General features: G+C 44.2%; 1 protein-coding gene across 36 annotated transcripts in view; it reads left to right on the top strand.

The window, feature by feature from the left end:
• The window catches only part of SORBS1 (sorbin and SH3 domain containing 1), a 112,350-nt gene that overhangs the window by 73,861 nt on the left and 11,970 nt on the right, over positions 1 to 26,519 (top strand). For 16 of the 36 annotated variants that reach the window (XM_025193162.1, XM_025193181.1, XM_025193180.1 and 13 more), the window contains 12 exons: positions 3,746 to 3,811; positions 4,368 to 4,469; positions 5,800 to 5,849; positions 9,205 to 9,380; positions 13,033 to 13,121; positions 14,919 to 15,086; positions 16,962 to 17,008; positions 18,926 to 19,040; positions 19,146 to 19,271; positions 20,571 to 20,765; positions 23,461 to 24,216; positions 25,529 to 25,645. In XM_025193162.1, coding sequence (XP_025048947.1) covers positions 3,746 to 3,811; positions 4,368 to 4,469; positions 5,800 to 5,849; positions 9,205 to 9,380; positions 13,033 to 13,121; positions 14,919 to 15,086; positions 16,962 to 17,008; positions 18,926 to 19,040; positions 19,146 to 19,271; positions 20,571 to 20,765; positions 23,461 to 24,216; positions 25,529 to 25,645 — 2,007 coding nt within the window. The other 20 variants (XM_025193184.1, XM_006036820.3, XM_025193179.1 and 17 more) reach the window with 9 other exon arrangements.

The raw sequence follows: 26,519 nt of genomic DNA, 5'->3' as shown, positions 1-26,519 counted from the left end.
ACCCTGGCAAGGTGTCCATCTAGCCTCCTTTTGAAGACCCCCAGGGCAGGAGAGAGCACCACTTCCCTAGGAAGTTGGTTCCAGATTGTAGCCACCCTAACTGTGAAGTAGTGCTTCCTGATGTCTAGCCTGAACCTACTCTCTGTCAACTTGTGGCCGTTATTCCTTATTACTCCCAGTAGTGCTCGGGGGAGCAGGGACTTTCCCATTGCCTGCTGGTCTCCCTTGGCCAGTTTATAGACAGCCACCAGATCCCCTCTAAGCCTTCTCTTGTGGAGGCTGAGCAGATTCAGGTCTCATAGCCTGTCCTTGTAGGGCCTGCCCTGCTGCCCCCTGATCATGAGAGTGGCCCTTCTCTGGACCCTCTCAATGTTGTCCACATCCCTCCTGAAGTGCAGCGCCCAGAACTGGATGCAGTACTCCAACTGTGGTCTGACCAGTGTCACATAGAGGGGGAGGATCACCTCCTTGGACCTGCTCGTGATGCATCTGTAGATGCATGACAAGGTGCGATTAGCCTTCCTGACTGCGTCCCCACATTGGCGGCCCATGTTCATCTTGGAGTCCAAGATCCTTTTCTGCCTCTGTGCTGATGAGAGGGGAGTTCCCCAGCCTGTAGGTATGCTGCTGGTTCTTTCTCCTTAGGTGCAGTACCCTGCACTTGTCAGTATTAAATCCCATCCTATTCTCATCCGCAACCCCTGTAACCTGTCCAGATCCAATTGCAGCCTGTCCCTCCCTTCTAGCATGTCCACTTCTCCCCACATCTTAGTGTCATCCGCAAATTTGAACAAGGTGCTTTTCACCCCCTCATCCAAGTTGCTGATGAAGATGTTGAACAGTGTGGGCCTGAGGACCAAGCCCTGGGGGACCCCACTGCCCACATCCCTCCAGCCAATTGGTGACCCATCTGACTGTGTAGGCATCAACACCACAATCTCCTAATTTTTTAACTTGTTGGAAAATGCTAAACGTTTGACAATACTTCATTGAATCACAGCTCTGAAAAATGAGTTCTGGTCTTAAAGAGCAGCTCCCAGTTGTAGAACTTTTTTCCAAGCCCGTAGAGAACCAGATCATCAACAGCCGCATGTCCAATCAGGGCAATGTAGCTTGAGTTGGCTAGGGCTGGGCTTTTCAAAATGCTGTTTGACTCAGCTTGGCTTCCACTGAAATTCTAGGCCTAATTTCCCACTGTCTTGTGGCATTTTTCCTTACTCATAAAGTAGGCATGAAATGCTGCCATTGGTACAATTCTGGTTGGGTTATGCTGTAGGCAGAGTGACTGCTAGGCACAAAGCCATGGAAAGCCAGGCCCTGCAAGGTCCCTTGTTGACATGACTTGGATTAGACAGGTCACAGCAGCTGTCTTGGGAAGAGTGAAGCAGCACTTTTCTCATTTGGTGTTCCATATCTGCTCCTAGCCAGTGCCATAGAAGTCTCAGTGGTGCTTTGGCAGCATGTGTGCCCTACGAACAAAGGCCCTGTTGTCTCAGTGGGATTCAGTCCCTTTGGCATGGGTTCCGTTTTTGCTAAGGCTCAGTGGAGAGTGGACAGTCCGTCAGTGGGCAGTCCCTACAAGCGTGCATGTGTGCTTTGAGGCACTGCAAACTGCATGCAGCACACATGCACCTGTTTACTGTGCTGCTAATTTGCAGCATGGTGGATTTTTTTGACACTGGGAGATCCCAGTATCAGGAAAAAAAAACGCTGCTGAAAAAAGTGGTGTCGTGCATATAGTAGCAGCATGTGTCAGAAAGGGAGCCTGGCCAGCCAGAGCCACACTCCATCTGCCAGCCAGGCTTCAAGCAGCTGGATCGCCATCACTGCTGCCTCGGGAGACCCCTAGGAATCCACCCAAGACAATGTGCCACTGGTATTTTTGCTCTGCATACAGGGATGCCCTCAGTGAGACTTTCCTCTTCTCTTGCTCCCTAATTATGGTTTGTAGCTACCAGGCTCTAAAGGGCCTGTCTATAGAACTTGTCATTCAGTTCCATTGTCTTTCACTCTGGGGATCAAATAACACTGGCCTGTCTAACCAGCACTAGACTGTAGCATGTCTATCCAGTACTAGACTCAGTGGAGGCCTGGACAATGGCTGAAGAGGTGTAAGACCATCCCTGCTTCTTGTATCCACACATTAGGTGGCTTGTAGTAACTTTTCCTAGTGAGGTCTGTTTGTGGCCTGGTATCATGGGCAATTTCCCTGGTGCTCTCCTAGTGCTTAAAACCTCATGTGTTGGCAACTTCACTTTGATCTTTCCAGGGCAGTTGTGATTATGTTTTTTGCTATAACACTGGAAAGAAAAAGTTTGGGGAAGAAGAGACTTGTTCAACCCAGAAGACCTCTATTGACTCTACTGTAGGTCCATCTGCCATAACTCTGAACAAATGATGAATGGTAGCCACAGATTTCTTGGGATAAGTAATAGTCATTTGAAGTATCTGCAGTCTAAAAAGTGCCTGCAGAAATAGAAAAAAATGAATTTTGGAGAGAGTTGAATCAAGATCCAAAATTTTCAGTTCAGTTCCACCTCCAGTAAAACGGACATTGGCAAGCTCTCTATTTATTATCTCTGTGACATGCCTCAGATAGAAAAGTATAAACACCTAGGACTGCTTAATTTGTGAACCAGGAGATCATATTTTTTTGGTTTGGGGCTGTAGAAAAGAATCCACTTAGAAAGAATAGCCATTCCTGGCTGTGTCTTCAGCCCCATGCATGAACTGTGTGCTGGTGGGACTGCCTAGCATGGTGTTATCTGCGTAGGATAGAAGGAGACATTAGGACATAAGCCCTGAACAATGCTCTGCAATGTTACTCGTTCCACCAGAAGTATAACTTAAACAAAGACCCAAAATTCCTTTAAAATCAAGAGCCATCCTACATAGGTTGAATTTTAAATCACTGATCCCCAGATTTCATTGTACCTCACACCTGCCACTCCAAAGAGTGGAATGGAAAATAACAGTTCTGCATTCTCATTGCCCTACAATGCAAACATGGAAATTCAGCCATTTGTTAACATGGTATGTATATACAGTCTGCAATGGGGGTAGAGTTGGGCAGGGAGAAAACATCTCTTCTTTTTATTTATGAAAGGCCTTCGTTCTGCTGTTCCCTTTTTAGAAAGAAAAGTGAGCAAGCAAATGCTTTTTTTTGACTGTTAATCCCTTCCCTTTTTCTTTCTCTTTTATGTTATGAATGCTTTAATCCAGTGGTTCCCAACCTTTTTTTGCCATGACCCGCTGCTGGGAGTGGAGTGTGGCGGTGGTGGCCGGGGGGTGGAGGCAAGGGAGCTCCTGGAACACGGTGCGGTTCGTCCTTTGTGTGTGGTGCCACTGGCATTGCCCTCGCAACCCTCATTTGGGTCATGACCCAAGGTTGGGAACCGCTGCTTTAACCACTGCCCGCACATTCCTTCTGGGGAGCATAAAACCCATAAAAAGCACCTTGCAAAACTAAAAATGGCTTCCAACCAATATGTAAAACCAAACCCTCTCAAACCATGCATGTGCCCTTGGCCTCCCATAGTCTTTTGGAATTTGTGCTACAGCCAGTTTATGCCTCTCCTCTCTCTCTCTCTTTCTCTCGCTCGCTCGCTCTCTCTTTTTAATTTTATTTTTTGGTGTTGATGCAGACCCCTAATGTATCCCCCTCTGTTCTAATCCAGTTTCCATATTCTCTGTGATGTCTTTCCTTATCTTCATTTCCTCATTTCCTTCCTCTGCTTTCCATCAGCCTCCAAAAAAGATATGGGATTATACTCCTGGAGATTGCTCTATCCTTACTAGAGAGGATAGAAAGGTAATTGTCTCACATACATTATACTGTGGTGTATGGTGTGGGGGAGTTTTTCTTTTCCTCTAGCACTGTGTGGATTTTGTGTGCTTGTGGGTGATGATTTTTTTTCCTTTGCTAATGTGGCTTGATCTTATTACCCTAACTATTAAGTGGCTAATAAATCTATTTAATAAACAATCCTTAAAGCATAATCTGCCATAGATCTAAATGGTGGCTTTGATTTTTGACCTGCAGCAATGATTGCACTAACAGCAGATTGCATTGATATTACAGTATGATTGATTATTTTTTTTAAAACAGGTGTGTTTTTGTGGCATTTATGCTTTGTAAAATTAGATTCTAGCAGGCCTTGTGCATCTCTGAATTTAAATGTGAAATGCTTAAAACAATTGTCTCTATTTACTGATAAGTGATTAATTACTGGTGAATGTCTGTACCATCTCAGTCTGTTTTTTCAATAAAAAGGCTCTTTTTTTTTTTTTTTTCAAAATTAACATTTCTTTGGTTTCCCCTAACCCTAAGCATTATTTTCCCATTCTTCTTCTTCTCCTTTAACCAGACTGATCTAGAAAAAGACCTCTACCTCTACCAGACTGAGTTAGAGGCAGATTTAGAAAAAATGGAGAAGCTTTATAAAACGCCAGATAAAAAGCCACAGAAGGTATTTCCTATTCTTTTCATGCTGTCAATCCTTGTTTCCAAACTCTCTGCTCTAATCTATTCACTGCTGGATGATTATTAAATGAGATTGAGATAAATAATGGTTCTGACCGTTTTGACTGCATGGCTTGTTGTGTAGCTGTCAGAAATGATAGAACATGAAGCTGAGAATCCTGCTTGAAATCCATTTCAGATATAGTGGTTTCCTTCTCCCTCCCTCCCCAAACTCCTTTTTAAGGTTTGTTTTGAGTTTGGTGTCTCAGCAAAACCCCCCTTGCTATTTTTCACATGAATAGGCAGCAGCAAGCAGCTTAAAATTCTTGGTTGACGTCACATCATCATCTTGTGCCTTTCAGCCAAATTGCCTTTTCTCTTTTCATACATACCCCACTCTCTGCTGCCTGCTGGGGACCCTGTGCCCATCCAACATCTGGATTTTTATGAAAGATTTTTATACAACTCTCCTTAAGCTCTACTTGCTGTAGCCTTCTTGGGCAGAATACCAGCTGCTGCCCTTCTGATGATCTACGTGACTCAAACAGTGATAGCCTAGAAATGCCCATTGGGTAATGCTCAAATTATTATTTACTGAAAACGAAAATCTGCATTGACTTGATCAGGACTCACAAAAGCTGCTACTGCAAAGGCCCCATTTACTTTTGTGCAGCTGGATTTCAAACTGTCCATGAATCTATATTTGTGTGCAGGGTGGTAGAAATCCTAAATCAAAACGTATCTTCCAAACTTCTTCAGATTACTAAACAGCATGCCTAGAAAATTTTAGATGGATTTAAACAAGCGGATGAGAACTGGCTTTTGCTATTGAACCTGTGCAGCTGGCATTGCTTCCCGTTAAGTATGGAAACTGGATTGAAACATTTCCTTTCTTGTTAGCATTATGAGGAATATTTATGAGGAATGTATGTGCTACAGAAATGTGATATACCTTTAAAGAAAAAGGGGGGGGCTGGGGATGGTTGGGGAGGAAAGCTTGGAGAAATAATTATGAGCATGTGTCTCCTGGTTCTGGCCCAGCTGGTTATCTCTTCTTGCTTTTGGCTTTATTCACAATGACTCATTCGCAGACAAAAGAATAGGCACTGTGAAAAGACATTGGCTGTGCTAAAACCTGTCACTGTCCTGAAGGAACCCAAGAAAATTGTCGCTCTTCTGTGGAGACATTGATGCTTTAGCTTGTATTTAAACTTAAATCTCAATATCTCCCAAAGGCCAACGTTTTAGCTAGAGATGGAAAATTACTTAAGCAACGCTTTTTCTTTCTCTTTGAATGCAAGTCTGTATCAGTGACTTCTTTGTTTGGACTTTTGCAGAGTACAGCAAGCACCACTCCTCTGGAAACTTCCACAGACCATTCATCCTAGTAAGTTTCAGAATGACTTTTTGCATTTTTTTACAGTTTGGGTTTTTCTGAGGATTTTGGAAGTGGTGACACATGCCCACACTTACCAAGCACCTTATATTTGTGCATTGGTTAGACTCATTGAATGTAGAATGTTGAAGGATAGCTTTGAATGAAGTTTAACATTGTCACATAATTGCTACTTAATCCAGTGAAGATCCTTGTTCCACAGAGTTACTGCTTAAAATGCAAACAAAACTCTTAATTTATCCATGGATGAAATTTACAAATAATTGGTTGTGCTGTGTGTAAAGAAAGCTGCAGTCTCAAAGTGCTAAGGTTGTTTCTAACACTCGCATAAAATGAGTAAGAAACTTCTGTCAGATGTTCACAACTATGCATAATGTCTATTCATCTTCACTGTCAAATGAAAATGATGCTGTTACCAGAAGAAACCACTGTCATGCATTTAACTCGGGGAGGAAAAACAATTTAGTAGTGCTTGGAGACTGAAATGGCATGTTGCTATTTTAGACAAATATTCAGAAAGTGGATTGCAGATGAATCCAGCTTTACTTTAAAGGATGGAGAATAATTCCAGGGCCGGATCCGGAGCACTGCTGATTAATGCTGGCTGTGATGTTAGCACTCACTGCTAACCTGTTATTCTCTTTAATTGAAACCGATGTTTAACATTCCACTGTGGCACATTTATCGTATTCAGATGAATGCGTCGTGGGGAAAGACATGTCATCCTCTCTGCTGTCTATTAATTTTATGTATGTTCACCTACTTGAACCTTTTAAAATATATAATTTTTGAGCTCTCCTGCAGTCAGTTTTACATGCACTTGTTGTAAAGGGATTTCTATTACTGTAATTGGGCAGGTGTCTTGGCCTTGTCAAGTCAGTCATTTCCATCATCTATTCTAATAAGGAGAGTGTAATAAAGAAAAAAGGAAACCTGTGCTAAAGGAAACCAGTGCTAAATATACATGTATATATATATGTGGACAGGCCAGACTGCTGCTTCCTTGGATCATTTCTATTATCTGAAATCACTGTCTCTACCTTCTGTCCGAGCTCTACATAGGTCTCACCAAAGCTCATGAGGACCCTACCACTGACTGACTTCCACAGGAGTTGAAGTGGCGTAAATAAATAAACAATACCATAATTACTGGAGAGGGTCTGAAACCAAAATGCTTGGTCCCTAGGACTCCAGGAGATAATTACAATCTCATAATTACAATTATCATGGAGTAAATTTATTAATTCTAAATTTTTAAGTGTATTCCATTTAATAAGCTGTATCTTCTGAGTCTCAGTTTGTGAGGTGAAATCGTTCTGCATCTCCGTACTTTGATCTCCCCCACAGAAGGGAATCGGGTTGCCCCATTTGGCAGCAGTGTCTCCATGGCGTATGTCACAACTCCAGGGTTTATGTTGGGGAAGGGGAGAAAGCCTGGAGCTGCTGGGGCTGGGAATGGGCAGCCTGAGCCCATTCACAGGCCTTTTCCAGGAGAGCTAAACCACCAGGCTGCTGAGGTAGGGGTGCTTCTGGCTGCCAGAGCTGGAGTGGAGCCTTCGGGCCTTCTTGCGGATAGCACTGGCTGCAGGCACTGCAGTCTGTTTCACAGGGTGGGAACAGATAGGGAGAAGTCAATAAGAGGATTCTCCCAGATGCTTCCTCTCCCACAGGTACTTTCCTTAAGAAAGACTCATCTGAGCCCTGGGCTAAAATACTTCCATCTTCCAGGTGGAGAGCCTCAGAAGTCTAACTATCATATCCCTGGTAACAGCTGGGGTGGCCTGTGTGGGCAAAGAGAGGCACTGGGCAAAACTTGGTGAGACTAGAGAGTACTGAACAGGGTTCCTATGAATCCCACTGAAGTCGGTGGAATTTTTTCCTGGGCTTGAAAGAGCAAGGAATTGTTGCTGCCTGTAATTTTGTATTTTGCCAGCAATTTTATCATCCCAGGGAGCCACTTGTGGGACTGAACGTGTGTGATCCACTTGCAATCTTATGTGTCATCCAGGGACTGAGTGGCGTACTAGACATTTTGTAATTCCAGCCCCAGAAACAGTTCTCTCATGTTCCAAAACCTTCTATTACCCAATAAGCACCATATCTATCCTGATATACCAGGCACAGGCAAGCACACACAGATAATCATAGGTGCTGTATGTTATTATTGACATGGGAGGTGGAATTGCCACTGGGTACTGAGATCCAAACCTGGTTCCAAACACTTTGCTTGGATCAGTGAATGAGTTGATATTTTTTTAAGCTTACAAGCAGTTGTACTTTGCCCCCAGGAACAGCTTTGTTATGTTAACATTGCATCTTATTAAAAAGAGTCTGGTTGAAGCTGTACAAGCACTGGCATTGGATGAAATCAGCTCTTATGAGAAGCAGTCTACTTGACTGTTTGGCATGTCTTTTGCTTCTGGAAAAGCCATTTATACCATGATAGTGCTGGCCTTTTGTATCTGGAAGAGAACAAAGGACTGCATGGATCATATGCTGGGCAAAATATTTCACTAATTTGCACCTTTGGGAAGATTCTTTCACTTTGGCTGTTGGGGGATTGTAGTAAATCATTTTAGTTTCTTACAGCCTAAAAATCTGAAGTCAGGTCTATTTTTAAAATGTATATCCAATGCCAGGGACAAAATTTGGTTCTTAGATCTGCTTGGACTGCCGAAATTTGTTCTCCCTAGAGAGGGAGTTCTGTGCATGTGGGCAGAGTGGAATGTAAAAACTGAGATTATGCTCTGGGCGGAATTTAAACTCAGGAATGTATTTGAAGCAGTATTTTCTATAGGCTGTTCATGGGAAAAAATGCTTTGTAAATGGGAGACAGAAAGATGTACCTGTTAGAGCAGAGAACTAGGTATGTGTAAAGTGTCTGTCTTTCTTTAACACAGCCACTGAATTTCTGTAGCCTAAGACAAATTTGTGGCCTTCTCTGTGCCTTGGTTTCCCCCTCTATGAAATAAAGAGAGAGTACTTACCCACCTCTCATTTACTGAGAAGCTTAGCTGGTAAAAATCCTTGAGAGACTGGAATGTATGGCACTGTAGCAATGCTATGTATTTAGCATGTTATTTCTGGAAATTTATGATCTCTAGTTAGAAATTTTGCATCTACTGTTTTGCCAGCCAGAGGTGTATGATTTGTGTGCACAGCTCTGTTTTGATTCACAAGCCTGGTTTCCTAGAGTTATAGGATTAAAAAGGTCCTTTGGGGTCGTCTAGTCCGTCCCCTTGCACAGAAGTAGAATTTCCTCTTCCTGTCTCATGGTGCTGTTGAAGCAAACAGGAAAAGACCCATCACTTTTCTCTGTCTCTCTTTTAAAAAAATCATTTTCTAGCTCAGCCTATTCTCCCAACTACTATGCAGTAAGGCGAGATCTCGAATCAGCACCGGGGGACCCTGCTGGCTTGGACAATGAAAGGCAGATTTATAAGAGCGTGCTGGAAGGTGGAGATATCCCGCTACAGGGGTTAAGCGGTCTCAAGCGCCCATCTAGCTCTGCTTCCACTAAAGGTAGGTCAGCAGAGCCTCATCCCTTGTCTTCCATTCCACATAATGAATCAGAACCTGAGTGATAGTGAGGGTAAGAGGGGAGCGCCAAGAGGGTTTGGGCCCTTGTCCAAACCCAAGGAGATCTCATCTGTCATTCCTTTGTCTCCTCCTCTGCTGTCCCCACTTCTTCTTTCTGTCTCTTCCCAACCTTGCCTTGTCATCTTTTCCTTTGATCACTTGTTCTGATGCCCAGGTCCCTTTTTTCAACAGGACCCTGACTCCTCTGGTCATTTTCCCATATTCTTACCTCCCCCTTTTCAACACTCACCTTGGAGTCTCCCACCCCCACTTGCCTTTGGTCCTTGTTTTGTGGACCCTCCTGCCCATGCTCTACCTCTGTCTCCCAGCCTCTGCTGCTGTTTCTTATATGGAGTCTCAGCAGGCCAAGTGGTGTCTGCTGGTCTCACTTCAGCTCCTTAATTTCTGCACCATGCACTCCAGGGCTTACCTGGCTCAAAGGGGCCACACAATATGATGGACACTGCTGAAATCAGCAACCACCCTGAAGTCCATGTAGTGTCAAGACAGACGCCAGCCCAGCAGAGACCGCTGGACCTTTTGAGCCTCCCGTCACTGGCTCCCACCATCTTGGAGCATGCAGAGCACTGGGAAAGGCCAGAAGCCTGCCTGTGGGTCGGGGGGAGGAGAATGGGATTCACCCTGAGCTAAAAATGGCTTGGGAAGTGTGTGTATGCGGGAGGGAGCTGGTTCTTTCACTCTTCAAACACTAGTCCTCCTGCAAAATAGTGCGTCACACCCAGATGTCTGTCTCTCTTCGTCTTCTAGCTGCTTTTGAGTACAATAAGAGGCACTTTAGGCAAACAAGACTGTCCAAGCAGAGCACACTCAGCTGGTCCTCAGTAAGAAGAGCCCCTGAGAAGGACACTGTGGGATAGTGCTCGGGTGGGGCCAGTGGATATAGCCTGCTTGTTTTAATGCAGACAATCTCTGACTTGCCTGTCCCAGATGAGAATAATGTACTTGGCAGGTGTTATGTGGGGACCATGGTTAGTCTCATTCCAGGCTTGCATTAATATGCTTTTTGCAACATTAGTACCTCTGCCTCTATGCTAAGGCACTGATCCTGCCAGGAGTTGAGTTGCCTTGTGCATGGGGTGGCAACATCCATGGAAGCTGAGGGTGCTCAGCACTTTGTAGGATTCAACCCTAAAGTGCTGCAGTCCTGGATCAGGCATGTGGCTCTTAACAGCATTTCTGACATGATCTGTACCTTTGCACCTGCTTCAGTAGTTCAGCTTGTTGTGCTTTGTGTCTCTGCTTCTCTTTATTTTCGACAGCGGTTTTTTAAAGACTGTTTTGTGAAATCCAAGCATGTTTTCTCTCCTTTCTCGAGAGCTTTCTGGCATTTAAGCTAACAGGTTTTATTTATTTTATTCTGCATGCTTACCAGTGGATCGTAAAGGTGGGAATGCTCATATGATCGCACCCTCTTCAACTAATAGCCGAACCTTTAACACTAGTAATACTGGTATGTTAGGTCACACATGTAAACATAAGAAGCCCTTATCAGCTGCAAAAGTCTGCATTACAGAAATTCTCCCTTCCAAATTCAAACCCAAACTAGCAGCTCCAGCTCTAGGGCAGGACAAGAATATCCTGCTACCTCATGAGAAAGCTCAAAGCTGTGAGAACCTTGGTAGCTCCTTTGCCCTGTTTGATATCAAAAAAGCTTTCACGGTAGATGTAGGGGAAAGCATAGAGAACCTGTTAATGAAATCGAAGCAAGAATATGTCACCAAATCTGGCAGCACCATGAGCCTGCAAGAGTATGGCACCCAGTCTAGGAAAGGCTACCTCTTACCCAGTTCCAGGAAGAGTGGCCCAGAGTTTACCATGCTGTATAAAAACATGCATCAAATCAACCGGTCCAGGATCAATCTGGGCACTGCCTCATCCTGCAGCGTGAGGGACATAGCTTCCCAGTTCGAGAATGAATCAAAGGACAGGATGGAGCACAGCCCTGGTCGGCAGAATTCGGAGCAGATCCCTAAACACACTGTGGCATCCCGCATCACTGCCTTCGAGCAGCTAATCCAGAGATCCCGGTCAATGCCCTCTCTTGACTTCTCCAGTGGACAAAGTAAATCCCCCACTCCTCCCCAGTCTAAGAGCTGCCTGGGTGCTGCGTATTCAGCAGAGTCCCTCCTGGAGTTACCAAAGCCAAACCAAAAAGAGAAAGATGTTGCCAACTTGGCTGACAGCTCCTCTCGCTCCTGTAGCAATGTGGAGGACATGCCATCTGATCTTAGTGACATTGTCCCTATGGATACACTCTCAGCTTGCACAGATGAGATGGATCTCCTGTCCAATTTATCTAATGACAGCAACAGCAGCATCAACAATACCAGTGGGCCGCAGAAATATAAAATAAACAAATGCAAAGGAGCATGCCCAGCTTCTTACACCAGGTTCACCACCATTCGAAGGCATGAGCAGCAGCAGGCCTTCAAGATCCCTGATTCCAGAGGCAGTGTCCAGGGGGACAGGCACATGCTACCCAGAAATGTCTACCTGATGAGCCCACTTCCCTTCAGATTGAAAAAGTCCTTTCAGCACAGTCCCAGAAAGACTCCACCCTTAGATTGGCCAGGGACCCCATCGCTGTACCGCCCCGAGAACCAAAATGACCCCATGCAGCTGCGAGGGAGCATAGCCGACAAGAACCACCACTCTCTCTATGGACTGTGCTCTGAAAACAGGCCTCTAGCTCCAAAGCGCCTGTCTTCCTTTGATGTTGTGGAAAGGCTTAGCCATTTCCCCGGCCTGGAATTTAGCCAACATAGCTCCATTGTCCGAGCTGTTATACCAGACTTCATAAATAATGGGAACATTGTTCCATTTGCTTTCTGTCAGAGCTTGGATACAAACAACAACCTGCAAAGTGAACTTGGGACATACCCCGGAGGTGGCTTTTTGTGTACTTTACCAGTGTCCCTTCATCTGTCTTCCTACTTTACTTATTTTCTCTGTATTGTTGTTCCTCCAACCTCTGCATCCTCCAACGCTCATCCTTCTAGTGTGTCTGATGTCCTTTGCGTGTCTTGCTTAGCGTTTTTGTTCAGGACTCGTTAACGGGCTGCACTTCTGAGAAATGATTTCCGCTGCCTTTCTGATCACCATGTGGCTCCACTTGTGTCTCAGGCAACTCTTAGGATGTGAGGATCCTGCAGTGAGATATTCGGAGTCCCATATATAAATACAACAAAACCACTTAATTTTTTTTTAAGGAACCGTTTCTCAAGTTTGTGTGTGTGTGTGTATGTATTGGTGTGTGTGCATTCATGTGCGTTTACAATTTTTATCAACAGTAATGTGCAAAATAATATTTCAATGGCAGCAAATCTTTTCTTCATGAAGTCCTTGTATGTTTTTTACTCTGTTCCCCACCTTTGTACTCTCCTTTGTTTTCAATCTTTGTTCAGCCAAAAAGGAAAAAAAAAAATCCAAAAATGTATCCTCATTTGATTAACCATTTGGTCAATGCTAATTACTAATTGCCATAATGGAAACAAATTATCTGAGAACATTTTTTCCTTTCTGGTTACGCCAGAGAAGTCCATTTGTATTTTAACAACCTTATGTTGTTTTGAAGTAGATTCAGAATCACCAAGACATTTTGTACCAGTTGATTACATGGAAGCTCCAGAAGAAATTCTCCGCCGACGTCACGATGACAAAGAGGTAAAGCCCTTCCTTATGGTCTTGCAGTGCTTCCAGTAGCTACAGATGAGGAGAGTACAGCATTTATCCTTCTGTTGCCTGTGTGTCCACATGGTCACATATGAAGGAAGTTTTATATAGTGGCTAGAACAAGAGATTTGGGTGCTAGGACTCCTGAGCTCCATTACTGCTTCTGTCACTGACTTACAGAAATGCCCAAGGCCATACAGTATCTCTCTGTGCCTGAGTTTGCCAGTTACATAAAATGGAGAGAATACTTGCCAGCCACACAAGGATGGGCTGAGGGATCCTTCCTGTATGCAAAGCACTTGGAGATCTGTTATCAGGTGGATGGCATAATTCAGAATGTGCGCTTGGCAGTAGTGGAAAGTGGTCCATCAGTAAGCTAGGTATGATTTCAGCAGTCTCAGCTGAGCATTAATCAGTTAAGACAATGTTTACTGAAGTTTTCAGAAGCAACTAGTGATTGTGGGGGTGGGGGGGGTGTTCTTAGTTGGAGTACTCATCTTGAGATACTTTAAAGATGCCTGATTATCTGCAAGTGCTGAATCTTGCTGTTCTGCAAGCCATGTCCCTTTGTAATGTCTTAAACTAATGGTCCCCAAATTTATCAGATCCTTTTAAAATCATTGGCTAATATATGGCTAAACTAACAGTCTTTTCAAAGATGGTGATTTCGTTATTGAAGAAAGATGCAAACTACTAGTTCTCTGAATGGTTATTGTCTATCATTAATGATCTATTGTCTGAGAAGCCAGCAAATTAAAATCCCCCCTTCCTTTAGAAGTTTTTGAGGTGTGACCTGAAGTCCATGGAAGAAAATGGGAAAAGCCATTGACTTCTGTGAACTTGAGATCCTATCCTTGGTATGTGGAATGGCTTGTTCAATTTTAAACAACTCCATCAAGCTCTACCAATGAACTGCCTCCAAGTATATAATCATAGAAATGTATTCTGTACACCAGCTAAATCAAAGGGAAATTATTGTACTGTTAGTTGATTTGATCTTCTGGGTATCTCTAAGGCTAGAAATAGATGTCACCAAATGAAGCAGATCAGGTGTGCTAGAGTATGTCCTGCTTCACTGGGCAAAACACATGTTGCCTATTGTTGTACCTGTTGATGAAGTGGGACAATGGGCAGTGTGTTGTCCTTGGGGGCCTGGTCCTGCACACCTTTAGAATTCCCATGCAGGATTGGACCCCTCAAGCCCTGGGAGCACCTGCCTGGCTTCCTCTACCTTCTAAGATGCACCCCTAGGATCTCTGGGACATGTAGGTTGGGTAACCCCAACTTTTCTGTTTACCGAGGCATGCCCCAAGGATCCCATGGGTGCATCTCTCTAAATAGAGAAAGCTGGGCAGGTGCTCCCAGGGCTGGAGGGAGCCAGTCCTGGACAGGAATTCCTGGAGTGTGCAGGATTGGGCCCCCAGGTCCTTGAAGCGCACCTGTCCAGCTTTCCCTGCTTAGAGAGATGCTCTGGGCTGCCTGCACTCTCACACCATAAAGTAAATAGACATCTCTCACTAAATAGTGACACAAATTGATATCGCCTTTGTCAAGCCACTGTTTGTGGCTTGATGGGGGTTATGGGCATTGGTTTGCTTGGCCTTTCTGCTGCCATTAAATTTATTACGTTGACACAAAGGCAACGAAAGGTGATGTCTGTTTCCAACCTAAAGCTATATGTTTATGCTGGTACTTGTGTAAGCTCTTTATTGCAGTTATTTTTGCTAGGAGTTTCCAAATGCCCTAAACTACATGATTTACTGCCCATTTTATGCAATTTTATGGCAGAAACTTTTAGAGGACCAGAGACGACTTAAACGTGAGCAAGAAGAAGCTGATATTGCAGCTAGAAGGCACACGGGGGTTATTCCAACGCACCATCAGTTTATCACTAATGAGAGATTTGGGGACCTCCTAAATGTAGACGATACAGCAAAGAGGAAATCTGGGTCAGAGGTCTGTTTTAGTTACCTCAGTCTGCTGCTTGACCCAAAGCAATATTTGCCTCTCACAGTGTTGCGCTTGAGGCCGACATTAGCTCTCCAGAGAATGCATTATTTTTTTTCCCTTCCATTCTGGCTTCATTTAGAATCGCTTTGACTCTTGTGCCTGGTGAATTAATTGGTATCTCTATACCAAGCTGTCTATGTTAAAGCATGTCTGCTGAGAATTGCTGGTGCACATCTGTGATGCATGCATTTATATATCAGCAACTTTTAGTGAATCAAAGGCATTTCTACATCCTTTGCTACATATTGCTACATTGGCTTTTCCTGTCTGTGCCTTATGCGTAGAAATTCCATATCATTGATCCTGACTGCCTTATAGACTTAGTGCTACAGTATGTCATTTTGTCTTTGAATGACTCTTAATGCATTTAGAAAGAGCTGGAAGAAATCCCAGCAAGTCTCTTTAAACACTATATGGTTTGGTTCTTCTAAAAGAGACAAAGGAGGAGACACTTTTTGAGGGTCCCATGGCACTTTTTCCACAAGAATTTGGTGTTAGGTGAGGTTTTCTAGCCAAATTCCACTTCTTTCCTTGAGCCTGCAGTGTATTGTTGCTGTGTGGTGTCCAGCAGTTGCCATGTTGCACCCCGGAGATGGCTGCACTGCAGGCATAACAGAGATGATTCCTGTATGCAAGCAGAATTAACTTTTGCCCTCTGTGGTATGGGTGTAACTGAGATCTGAAATCAGCCCTTTTATTTGTAATATGCTTTGGGATAATTTGGCAAAAAAGGTGCCGGGGGAGTGTAAATATTACTCTTATTATTTCTACTGAAAATTGCTTCTGGTTTTTTATTATTTTATTACCCAAGTCGTAAATCATCAGAATAATTTACGACCAACTAAATCATACCCTGGATGCTATTCATACATAAGCTCTTAAATGTCCGATCTGCCTTCATCACTACTTGAGATATTTCAGATATGTACTCATTTTTTTAATACCTCCTTGCCTTTGTCTCTTTCCCACCAATCAATCCAGTGGCAACCATAGTACTTGGATCATAGCTTAAGTGTTCAAAGATTTGCCCTAGTGGGGGGAGGATTAAAAATGTAAAAGTGCCACATGAGTAAAATTGCATTGCCTTTCTCTGGCCATGAAATCCTGCCTTTGGCTGCATGTGGATCTGAGGGAAATTTGGACCTAAATCCATAGGCTCTTAGCAGTTACCAAGGCAGTCACCAGTTTTGACATGGGGCATGGCCACATGACACATTTATACCAGGGTAACTTACATTAGTGGTGCAGAGTGAAATAAGTTACACCAGGATCCAGAGTGGACATTCTGTAGCTATTCCAGAGTAGTGGCACATGGAAGGTGGCCATTGTACATGGGTGACATGCACTGGTATAACTTACACTTGTGGAATGTTACCTTTGGTTTTCTCTGGGTTTCACTGTAGCAGAGTAAGTTACTTGGGTGCAGGGTTGCACTGCTGTATGCTCACTCATTTTACATGGTTTACAGGCCAATTGCACTGCTGTAAACATGTCGTCTGTCCGTGCCCATGTCGTGTTTAAATGTTTACTGTTCTTATACTGCCACCTGCCTTCCTGTACATGGCATTGGTGACATTTATACAAGAGAGTGGCACTTATTTAAGTATCAAGGGAGAAGTTTCTTCAGAGCCATACATCAGAACTGAACATTGGGGTGAGATCCAAGCATATATGTAGCAGAATATCTGAATTTAGAACTGCTAGTTCAGCCCCCAGTGGGTGTTAGTCCTTGCTGCGGCTGGGGGTGCATTCCCATACAACTTTCAGAAGGGTGTTGAAAGATGTAACTATCATCTTTATTTTGTTGTTTTTGATCTGTAGATGAGACCTGCTAGAGCCAAGTTTGACTTTAAAGCACAGACATTAAAGTGAGTATACATGGAGATAATAGCTTCTTTCTTTCCTACACAGCTTTTTCTAAATATAGTGCAATATTTTTTTTAAATTTAGTAGTGTCTGATTCATAGTTTGGAATATCTTTCCACGCAAGAGTTCAAAGCAAACCCTGCACAGTCAGTGAAAAGCTTGATCAGTCAATAGAGAACCTTTAGTTTATAGTCAGCAAGGTACCTTCATGCAAATGCTATCTTCTTATTCTGAGCATCTGTTCCCATACCTCTGAGGGTAATTCACTTGGGACACTGAAGGAAATAAGTATGCACTCTTGCTGGCTGCTACCAGGGTCTGATACTCTGGAAGAGTTGTCTTTCACCTTGTGCACTGTTAACAGGACTGCCAGCTGCATCCCCAGTGCTATGCCTTTTTAAAATTACTTTTGAAGTTTAAGAGGCAGAAAGAACTCAGTTGGAAACTTAATCCCCATGTGGAGTATGCAGAGATGGTGGTGGGATTCTTCTACTACACAGTAGCATAACTAAGGGTGGGCAACTGGGGCACCAGCCCTGAGTGCCAATTTTGAGAGAGCATAAGAATGGCAGCTGCCACCACTTCCAACCTGCTACTGGCCTGACCATCACAGCTACCTAGTGTGCAGAAAATGCTTTTTCACCTCTGCTACTATGTCCCACATCTTTTTATGTCTGGGAGATCTTTGGCATTATAAGTTTCTTTTCCTGTGATGACTCCACTGTCACTAAAGGATGGTTCTGAGGGCTTTCTAAGGTCTTTGGTCATTTTCAAACACAACAATGTATTAATTGTCCATAAGACCTTTTTCCTCTGCATGGGACTGCAGTTATTTTCATTGCTGGGCTGTGTGCTTAGATCTTCTTTCTGATCATTGCTGATGAAAGCCTTGAAAGAGGAAGGGAAAGCAGGCCCCCAGTGAAGGAGTTCCTGTTGCTTTTCTCAGACACCTCCAAGGGAAACTGGATGACCCGTGTTTGATGGCTTCTGACAGTATACATAAAATCACCCCAGGACTAGTGAGGACTGCAGACCAGCTTTAAGTTGATCCTCTTGATGTCCTGGGAGAAGTTCTTAGAGGACCACACAGATCAAAATGAAAAGGAGCTTGTAGAATCTGTACTGGGAAAGTTTGGGCCTTTGCCTCTTCCAGTGACTGGCCCCTTTAATAGGTTGATGAGCCTGCTACACTTCCTAATAATGCAAATTAATCCTTTTGCTCATGCTGGAATGGTTCATGCTTTTAGCTCAGAAGGTGCAGGTTCAAATTGCACTTTTGTTCCCTTATTTCTAAGAGTTGGCCAGCCATGAACATCATGAAATCCAGTGCAGTCCCAATTTGCAGATGGTCATTTCCATCAATAGCAAATTAGCTTCCTTTTAACACCTTGGGGCAAGTTATTTCCTTTTGTAATGAACAACTGCATAGGGAAAAAGGACCAGTTCCAAGTCAGGGGGGTGAGTGCTGCACCCCTCGTATGCAGGGTGAGCAGCAGCCTGTGGCTTGGACTCCTTCAATTTGCTCCCTTTCCTTTCTGTGACTTGTAAAGAGGAACATGCTCAAGGTAGCCTTGAACCTGCTTGTTTTTTAAGAGCCCCCACCCTGCAGTTTTGCAGTGGTGCAGTGAAACAGCAAGTAAGCCCTTCCACCTCATGGGGAGCACTGTCAAATAGCATCTACCATTGTATAGCTTTCTCTCTGTGAAGAATGTATGGAATGGATGGTTACCAACTATACCTCTCCCCAAAGGATGAATGGAGATTTCTTGGTAACTGTAAGATGCTCACCCTGCATATGAGTTAGCACTTTACCTCTGCGTTATAAACATACTTAGCCCCTCTCTTCTCCAATAAAATGCATTGTTCTTCCTTTGCTAATGTGATACATAATTCAGCTGTAACCAGTGCATTCTTAACAGGGAACTTCCACTGCAGAAAGGAGATATAGTTTACATATACAAGCAGATTGACCAGAACTGGTATGAAGGAGAACACCATGGCAGAGTTGGCATCTTCCCACGGTCATACATAGAGGTACATACTTTCTCTTTAAAGCTGTCTTTTCAAAAAGTCTCCTTAAAGTGATACCTTTTTAAGCTCATTAGTGCTACTTTTGCTTTTGTCTGTTTGTTTATTCAGTTACTCCCACCAGCTGAAAAAGCCCAGCCGAAAAAGATGTCACCATTACAAGTATTAGAATATGGAGATGCTGTTGCTAAATTTAACTTCAATGGAGATACTCAAGTAGAAATGTCATTCAGAAAGGTAGGAACTGCTTTATGATGACAGATGTATCCATGCATCTAAACCAGCAAGAAGGTGTATAATTGTCAAGGAGGTCTCTCATTAAGATTAGCTAATTAGTTAAAATTAACATGTATACACATTATATTATCAAAAAATAACATAAATAAAATCTGAATTTAGTTTTCTGGGCTTTTACTTAGTGCCCATCGTGTTACAGCATAATAAGTATTTTGTGAATAGGCCATCTTTACTCAGAAGTTGGTTCATGAGCTAGAGTGGATGCAGTGATGGGGAGGCCTGGTTCTTCAGGACAATCAATGTCTTTACTGATGCCTCTCTAGCCCATTTCTCTTCATTGGTGTAAAGGTGGTGTGCCCTGGGCAATGCTAATCTCCTTTTGCTGTGACATCTGGAAAGAATTAAAGCCAGCCCTTCACCCAGAGAACAGCAGAGCCAAATTGGCCAACAGGAGTGAACTAATAGCCCATGATGCTGAAGTGATTACACAAGGACTCTGACTGCATTTCCATAGTCACTTAAATCCATTTAAGTACCTTGAAGAGCAGAACTTCATCTTAAATGGGGTGGATGCTTGCAGAGTTTATAGATATTAAAATTCTGTATCTCCTATTTTATTCTTCATTGTGCATCAGAGTTGGAGTTTGCTGTTTGTACTCTGCCTTCAAAAGTCAATCTCATTCATTTGACTGCATAACAGAAGGGAAAATGGAATAATAGAGAGGCCTGGCTTAAGATGCAAGCCGTGCAGACCTGTGTGTAGCTCCCAAGGTCCTCGAGTCCCACAGTGAGATTAGAACCATGGCTTTCATTTAAAAGAAATGGTTCTAGTTTCATGGATGCAGAGAACCTTGAAAACATAAGAAGCGTATAACTGGGACCTCCCTGAGTTTGTAGACGGCCTGAACTAGTTTCAGAAGGTATGATCTGCTATCACTGAAATGCAAACACTTTATCATAGCTAGAAGAGACAGAGCCATAACAAGGGTTGCAGGGCCATAGGCTGTGGACAGCTCTGCTTCACCTGCAGTAAAGGAAGTGGCCTCTCTTACTGTGGAATTACAGCAGTTCCCAACTCATATATTCAAATATTGGAAATATCTGAAGCCCCTGGTTGGGGTAGAGGATGTTTGCTGGTTGTAAGGCCACTTATGGTTCTGGACTGACTCATGAATTTGGACTTGATTTGGCTGATTTGGCTTGGAACACAACAATTTTCTTTAAAAACAAAACAAAAAAGCCTCTCTGGAATTATAGCATAGGTTAACATCAGTACTGAGTAACCATTCATCCCTGCAGGGAGAAAGGATCACATTGATTCGACGAGTTGATGAGAACTGGTATGAAGGAAAAATTTCTGGCACTGGTCGCCAAGGCATCTTTCCTGTCACATATGTGGAAGTGCTCAAACGTCCAGTGGTGAAGAATGCCATTGATTATGCTGACCCACTGATGTCCCACTCCCCTAATCGCAGTATGTCAGCATCCCCTCAGGTATGTGGACTTAGATGCAGCCTACAGAACAGTAGGATGTTCCCATTTCTGTGTGGGAAAGAATATCTGTATTAGCCCCTAGCTAAAGCAAGAGTGTACTGTGAAGTAGTTCCATGCAATATGTTTCTGTCCTGTTATACCTGCCTAGAGAGAGCTGAGATGAAGAGTTTATACTTCACTAATCAGAAAAGAACATAACGGTTTAGTTGGTGGAATTAGTAGCAACTTTTTGCTTCTGATCACTAGCTTGAATCCAGGCCCAGTGGGAAGGTACTTAAAGCTGGGACCATCTGCATAAATTTCAGTGCCACAGAGGAGGATGAGTTGGTAACCAAATTCCAGTTCCAGTAGATGAGGGTCTGCTGTGCACAAAATGCCACAGTGATGGGCATTCTTTGTGACCAGAGGGAATTTCAGGGGAAGCCTTTCCAGTGACTGTAGTCAGCTTTGGATTAAACTCTTCACCAGTGGTTCTCAACCTTTTTAGTCTCCAGGCACCCCTCTGAAACATTTCAGAATTTAGTGGCACCCCATTTAAAAAGCAATGATAAATGTTATGAATATGATCATAAAAATGTTATAATTTGATTATTAATTAACGTGTTGTTAACTGACTAGGTAATTATAATTAAATCCACTCTTTCAAGCTGCTGTGGGGGGGAGTGCTCCCCTAGCTCTGCCAGGCTTGGCTTAACAGTTCAGCAGAGTACTCCCCAGACATGGATGGTTCCAGGCCACTGGTGTGAATTGGAAACCACGGAGCCAAGTTCTTTTAGCTTCCCAGGGCACCCCCATCTGAACTCCAGTAAGAAATGGGCAAAAGGACATATGAGGACCAGGAGGCAGGAGGGAAAGGCCATGGGGGTGCCTCAATACGGTCCCCACCACTGCCACCATGGCCAGATGGAACTGCATCACACCTCCTGCAGAGCCAAATTGGGAAGCAGCTGTGGCAGAAGCACATACTTCTTGCACAGCCCTTCCTGGTCGTACCCTGCATGGTGTCTCTCAGAAAAGGGGGGCACGCAAGGCAGTTTCAATCTACATGAGCAGCGGCCCTGCAGACAGAGGCCACTGCCACCAGGTATAACAGGCCACAGCCACCAGGTAGGACACCTTCATTGTCATGAGACACATTGGAGCTGAACTAGGAAGAGCCACAGCAGAAGCAGCATGCTGCTGCCTTAATCTAGTGCAAACAGGCAAGCCTCTGCTGCAGATGCTTCTCAGTGCAGGTCCAGTGTACCTCCTGAAAGCAGAGATGTGCAAGGCAGCATCACCCTGTGACAGGGGTGGTGCCAGTATTGCAGCACCTCTGGCAGGTTCTTGTGGCACCCTGGTTGAGAACCACTGCTCTGCATTATTCTTGCAGGTAGCAGTGCCAGCCAAGGGTTGAGGCAGCTGGCCAGGGCAGCATTCAGGACAGTGGCACTCCTGCTGCCCATGCTGCGTGTGTTTAGCAGTTAAATGGAGGACTCAAGTCCCTGAGACTGGCCATTTTAAACTATGTCTAAACTCCATCCAAAAAGAAGAAAATAAAAATGACAAAAATGGGAGCAGGCGGTAGTTTGGGAATGTGCTTTGCCCCTTTTTTTCCGGGAATCAGCAATGCAGCAGAGGCTCCAAGGCGCTCAGTCTTTAATTTATTAGCACTGATCCTGCCAAATATAGTACATGACCAGTTATTTACCAGGATCAAGGTCTGGATCCTATGGGCAAAAGGGGGAGGAAGATTGTATGAGGAGATTAGATTGTGAAGGAAATTGGAAGAAGAGCAGGGAGATGGGGCATGTGGCACAGAATGGGAGGGGTAGGAGTGGAAATGTCAGGACTGGTTGGTATCCCTCTCCCTGTGTTCCTTTGGCTCTCATTGGGGCATCATTTTGTTCCTGGCATTAAGGGAAGAGCAGGCCCCATTTGCTTGCCTGGGGTTCTCTATAATAAAGCAAAGCTCAGCAAAGCTTTACAGTATTCAGGTTTGTTGCTCCCTTTGTGCCAGGAAGCATGTTTCCCCCAGCTTCCTGCAAACTCTTCCCTTGGTTTGGTAGGCCTGTAATTGCCTTTTTTCTCCTTTTAATTTTGTGGGTGAAAGCCACTGTTCCTTCCATAGCTGTCTGTGTTTTCTGCACAGCACGGCAGATCTGCATGTGTAACTGGGGCGCAGGCTGTGATGTGCCCCTGACTGCTGCTGCTGCTGAACATGAGGGGAGTCCTGCAGAAGCAGCCAAGAGCAGAATTCATCATGGCACCTTTGTAAACACAGAGCTTTAAAATCGGAAGGCCAAGTCCCACGACACTTGCTCCCTCTGAGCAGTTCCTTTCTTCTCCAGCAGCCTTAGTGATGCCAGCCAAAGCCCTCAGGAACTGTATAGTACAATCCCCTGGAACATGGGCATTTCCTTCTGACCCTTTGTGATCAGCTTATGCCCTGAAGAATGGGGGTTGTAAACATCATCCTAGCTGTTGTAGTCACGGATCCTGTTCTCTGTGATGCCGAACGCTGAGAAAGAAGTGCCAGTGAGGGCTTCACCCACAGGATGGAGCCCCTGCTGACAGCTTACTCTCTGTGCACTGTCATGAGACTGCTTTTCTCTGCTCTCTCCCCATTTCAGTTTCAGTTGATCGTTTTGTATGTTTCTTGTGTTTGTTTTTATTTTTGCTTATTTCTTCCTTCTCTTCTTTTGTTTCCTTCAAGTTTCACAGCTCTGAGCTGCTGCACACACCAACTCCTCCGCCTTTGCCTTTCCCACGCCACGCCTTGTCTCCAGAGGTGCAGGCAGTCACATCCGAGTGGATTTCCCTGACCGTAGGAGTGTCTCCTAGCAGCACTCCTGCCATAACCCCTCCATTGCCTCCTCTGCCTGAAGCCTGCCTCAGTCACATTGACTGTCGCACTCCTTCTGCATTGTCCAGCCCTTCCCCCTCAGTCAGTCTTCACCATTCTAATCTCTCCGGCTCCTCAACTCCCAGGTCCATCATATCTCCATTGCCATCTTACCCGTCCAGACCGCAGTCTTCTGCTCGCAGCTTCAATCATGCCACTCCGCAAAGTGAAGAAAAATTTGTTGGCTCCCCTTCTCCAAACATGAATAACTGTAACTCCCCTAGTGCCACTGTTGAGAGCCCCAATAGTTTCCTGTCAGAGCTCAGTGGTGTCATTGGCAACCAAGCCAAGCTGCAAAAGAATAGAGAAGGCTTCAGCAGCAGTGAAAGGGAGGAACAGAAGGAGCCAGACAGACGCTCCAGTGCCCCTCACAAAATCTCTCTTCAGGGGTGTCTGAAACCCTCAAAGTTAGATATGTTCATGAGCCCTGAGAAGAGGCCCCCTGGTTCCTTTGAGGAGAGCCAGTCATGTCAGGATCTAATGGCTATTGTGCAGGGAAATAACACTGAGAAAAGAAGTGTGAGGAAAGGTGGTGAAATGAGAGAGATGAAAAGCGGGGTAAAAAAGGTACTTGTGTTGCATGTGTGTGATACTTTGAAACCCTACCTTTGTGTGCGTGTGTGTGCATTCAAATTCCTACTGTTCAGCTAGTCGGAGCCAGTAGCTATCATTGCTCCTTTCTGGACCCTGAGAGCATCTCCCGTAGCTTGACAGTGGAGGAGGTAGTATCTCCAGAAAACATTGGGTAGAAAAGTCCTAGAAGTAGGTTTAGGGATGATCTAAGAAGATATATTTTAGCACAATAAAAAGCATGGGACTTCTCTGCCCACATGACCCAGCCTCGCCTAGTAAGGAGCTGACATAGAAGCATGTCCATGGACAAGTGCTGAAGAAGTCCTATCTGCATGCAGTTAACCTCACTGTAAAATCCTATGGAATATGGCAGTTCCTTCCTGTCCCCAGTTGGTGATCAGGCCCTGAAGAATGGGGATTCAGGGTCCTAGCATTTGTAATAGCAGATGCTGCTCTCATCCATGAAAAATAAAGGATGAGTGAACCTAATGGAGCTTGAGGTTTATGAAAACCTTAAACTGATTTTAATTTGAGTTTGCACAACCAATGCAAAATCAGTGGGCCTGGTTCTTATTTTTACTATGTAAACAGTTTCACCCACTGTCAAACAGCTTTAGTGCCAGACTGTGAGATGACCTCTGTGCAAATCAGACTCCCACCAAGCACTGTTCACTCCCAAGAGTGATTCCGTTATTTCTTTAAAATAGTATTTCTGGCTGAAGAGCGCTCTGCCCTCTGCATTGAGATTAGAGCCTCAGTGGAGCTCTCGGATGGTATGAGATGGCGTAGCTGGCTTTTACCCCAGTTGCTCATTTTGACAGAGGCAGTGTGCTCTGCTTTGCCATCCCTCAGCTGTGTCAGTGGTTTCATGGAGCTGATAGCCAACTAGAGTAAGTTAGCAGCATATGCTCACTCGGTCCCAGATCAGGGGTCAAAGTGGCTTTAGAATCAGGGCAGGGTTGGGGGACTGTCATGCTACAAAATTGTATGATGATTAATATGAAATTGACTGATATGAAACTAAACCAAATTGTACCCAAAGCATCACAAAATTATACTATTATCTGTCCATATTTTCAGTGACTGGTATGTAGACTTAACATTCTGCATGTTTAAGATGCACTCGAGCAGTGAACACAGAATGCTAAGCTAGGAAGATGCATCTGTCCTTGCATGGAGTTCATTAAGTTTGCAGTGTCTGCACCCTATTTAGCCCTATATAATGGATGCTGTTACAAGAGATGGTAGCAATGGTTCTGAAAGGAGATCATGTGTGTAGCTGACCAACTTTTCTTTCCTTTAAAAGACTGCTGACACAAACGCATTCTCTTCGTCTGCTTCTCTCTCTTCCTCTGCCCTCTCTTCCTCTGCTGTCCCAACACAACCACCTCCCAGACTTGCACGCAGGGTCAATAAACCACAGGTAACCATTGTTGCTGATAATTTTTCTCCTGCTTTTGGATGTTTCCATGCTATTGTCATTGGTTTGTTATTTATCTTTGTCTCCATATGTTGATTCCACAGGTGATGTGCATCCCCTGGGTTTCATAGAGCATGAGTATTATTTATTTTAAGTCCCGGGCAACAGAGAAGGGCAAGGGTTTACAGGGCAGATGGGGATTGGGGGGGAGATCCTCAACAGGAGTAAATCAGCATAGTGTGTTTAAAAAACCGGAGTTATACCAATTGATGCCAGTTGGAGATGTAGCACTATATGCGTGCAAAGTACAGAGGACATATGTAGCACTTCTAAATGCTAAGAGGACATGATCTTGAATGCCTGAAGGTTCCATTAACTTTACCGGGAGCTGCACGTGTTCAGACCCCAGCAAGATCAGCATTTTCATTACTAAGAGCTTCAGAGTTGAGAGCTCAGACTTGGATGCCCCAAAGTTTGGGGCTTTTTAGGATCTGGAGTTTTGGTTCAGCTTATTAGAAAGCTGCAAATATTGGATCATAATTCAGAGTGGAGGTAGCCTCAAATTTGGGGAATGGCCTTTGTGCATGTTTGGATGAAGAGTTTAGAATCTGACTCAAATCTGTAGGGTGACACACAAGGAATTTGGAGATTTTGTGTAGTGAGGGGGAATTTTTTTCTGGCATAGATGCTAATGTGCATCCACAGCTTTTCATCAGTTTCTTTGGAATTTAGAGCACACCCTCTCCCACGAAGCTTTGAGCATTACAAAAAGAATAAGCATTGATGTATGATGTAACAGCTGACAGCACCTCACTGCTGACACTGGCCTGGGAGTGAAGTCAGTCATCTAGGCTATTTATACCAGGGGTGTGCGAAG

The sequence above is a fragment of the Alligator sinensis genome, unplaced genomic scaffold (genome assembly GCF_000455745.1).
Source record: "Alligator sinensis unplaced genomic scaffold, ASM45574v1 scaffold1277_2, whole genome shotgun sequence".
Classification (NCBI taxonomy): domain Eukaryota; kingdom Metazoa; phylum Chordata; order Crocodylia; family Alligatoridae; genus Alligator; species Alligator sinensis.
This window is presented reverse-complemented; position numbering and strand designations above follow the sequence as displayed.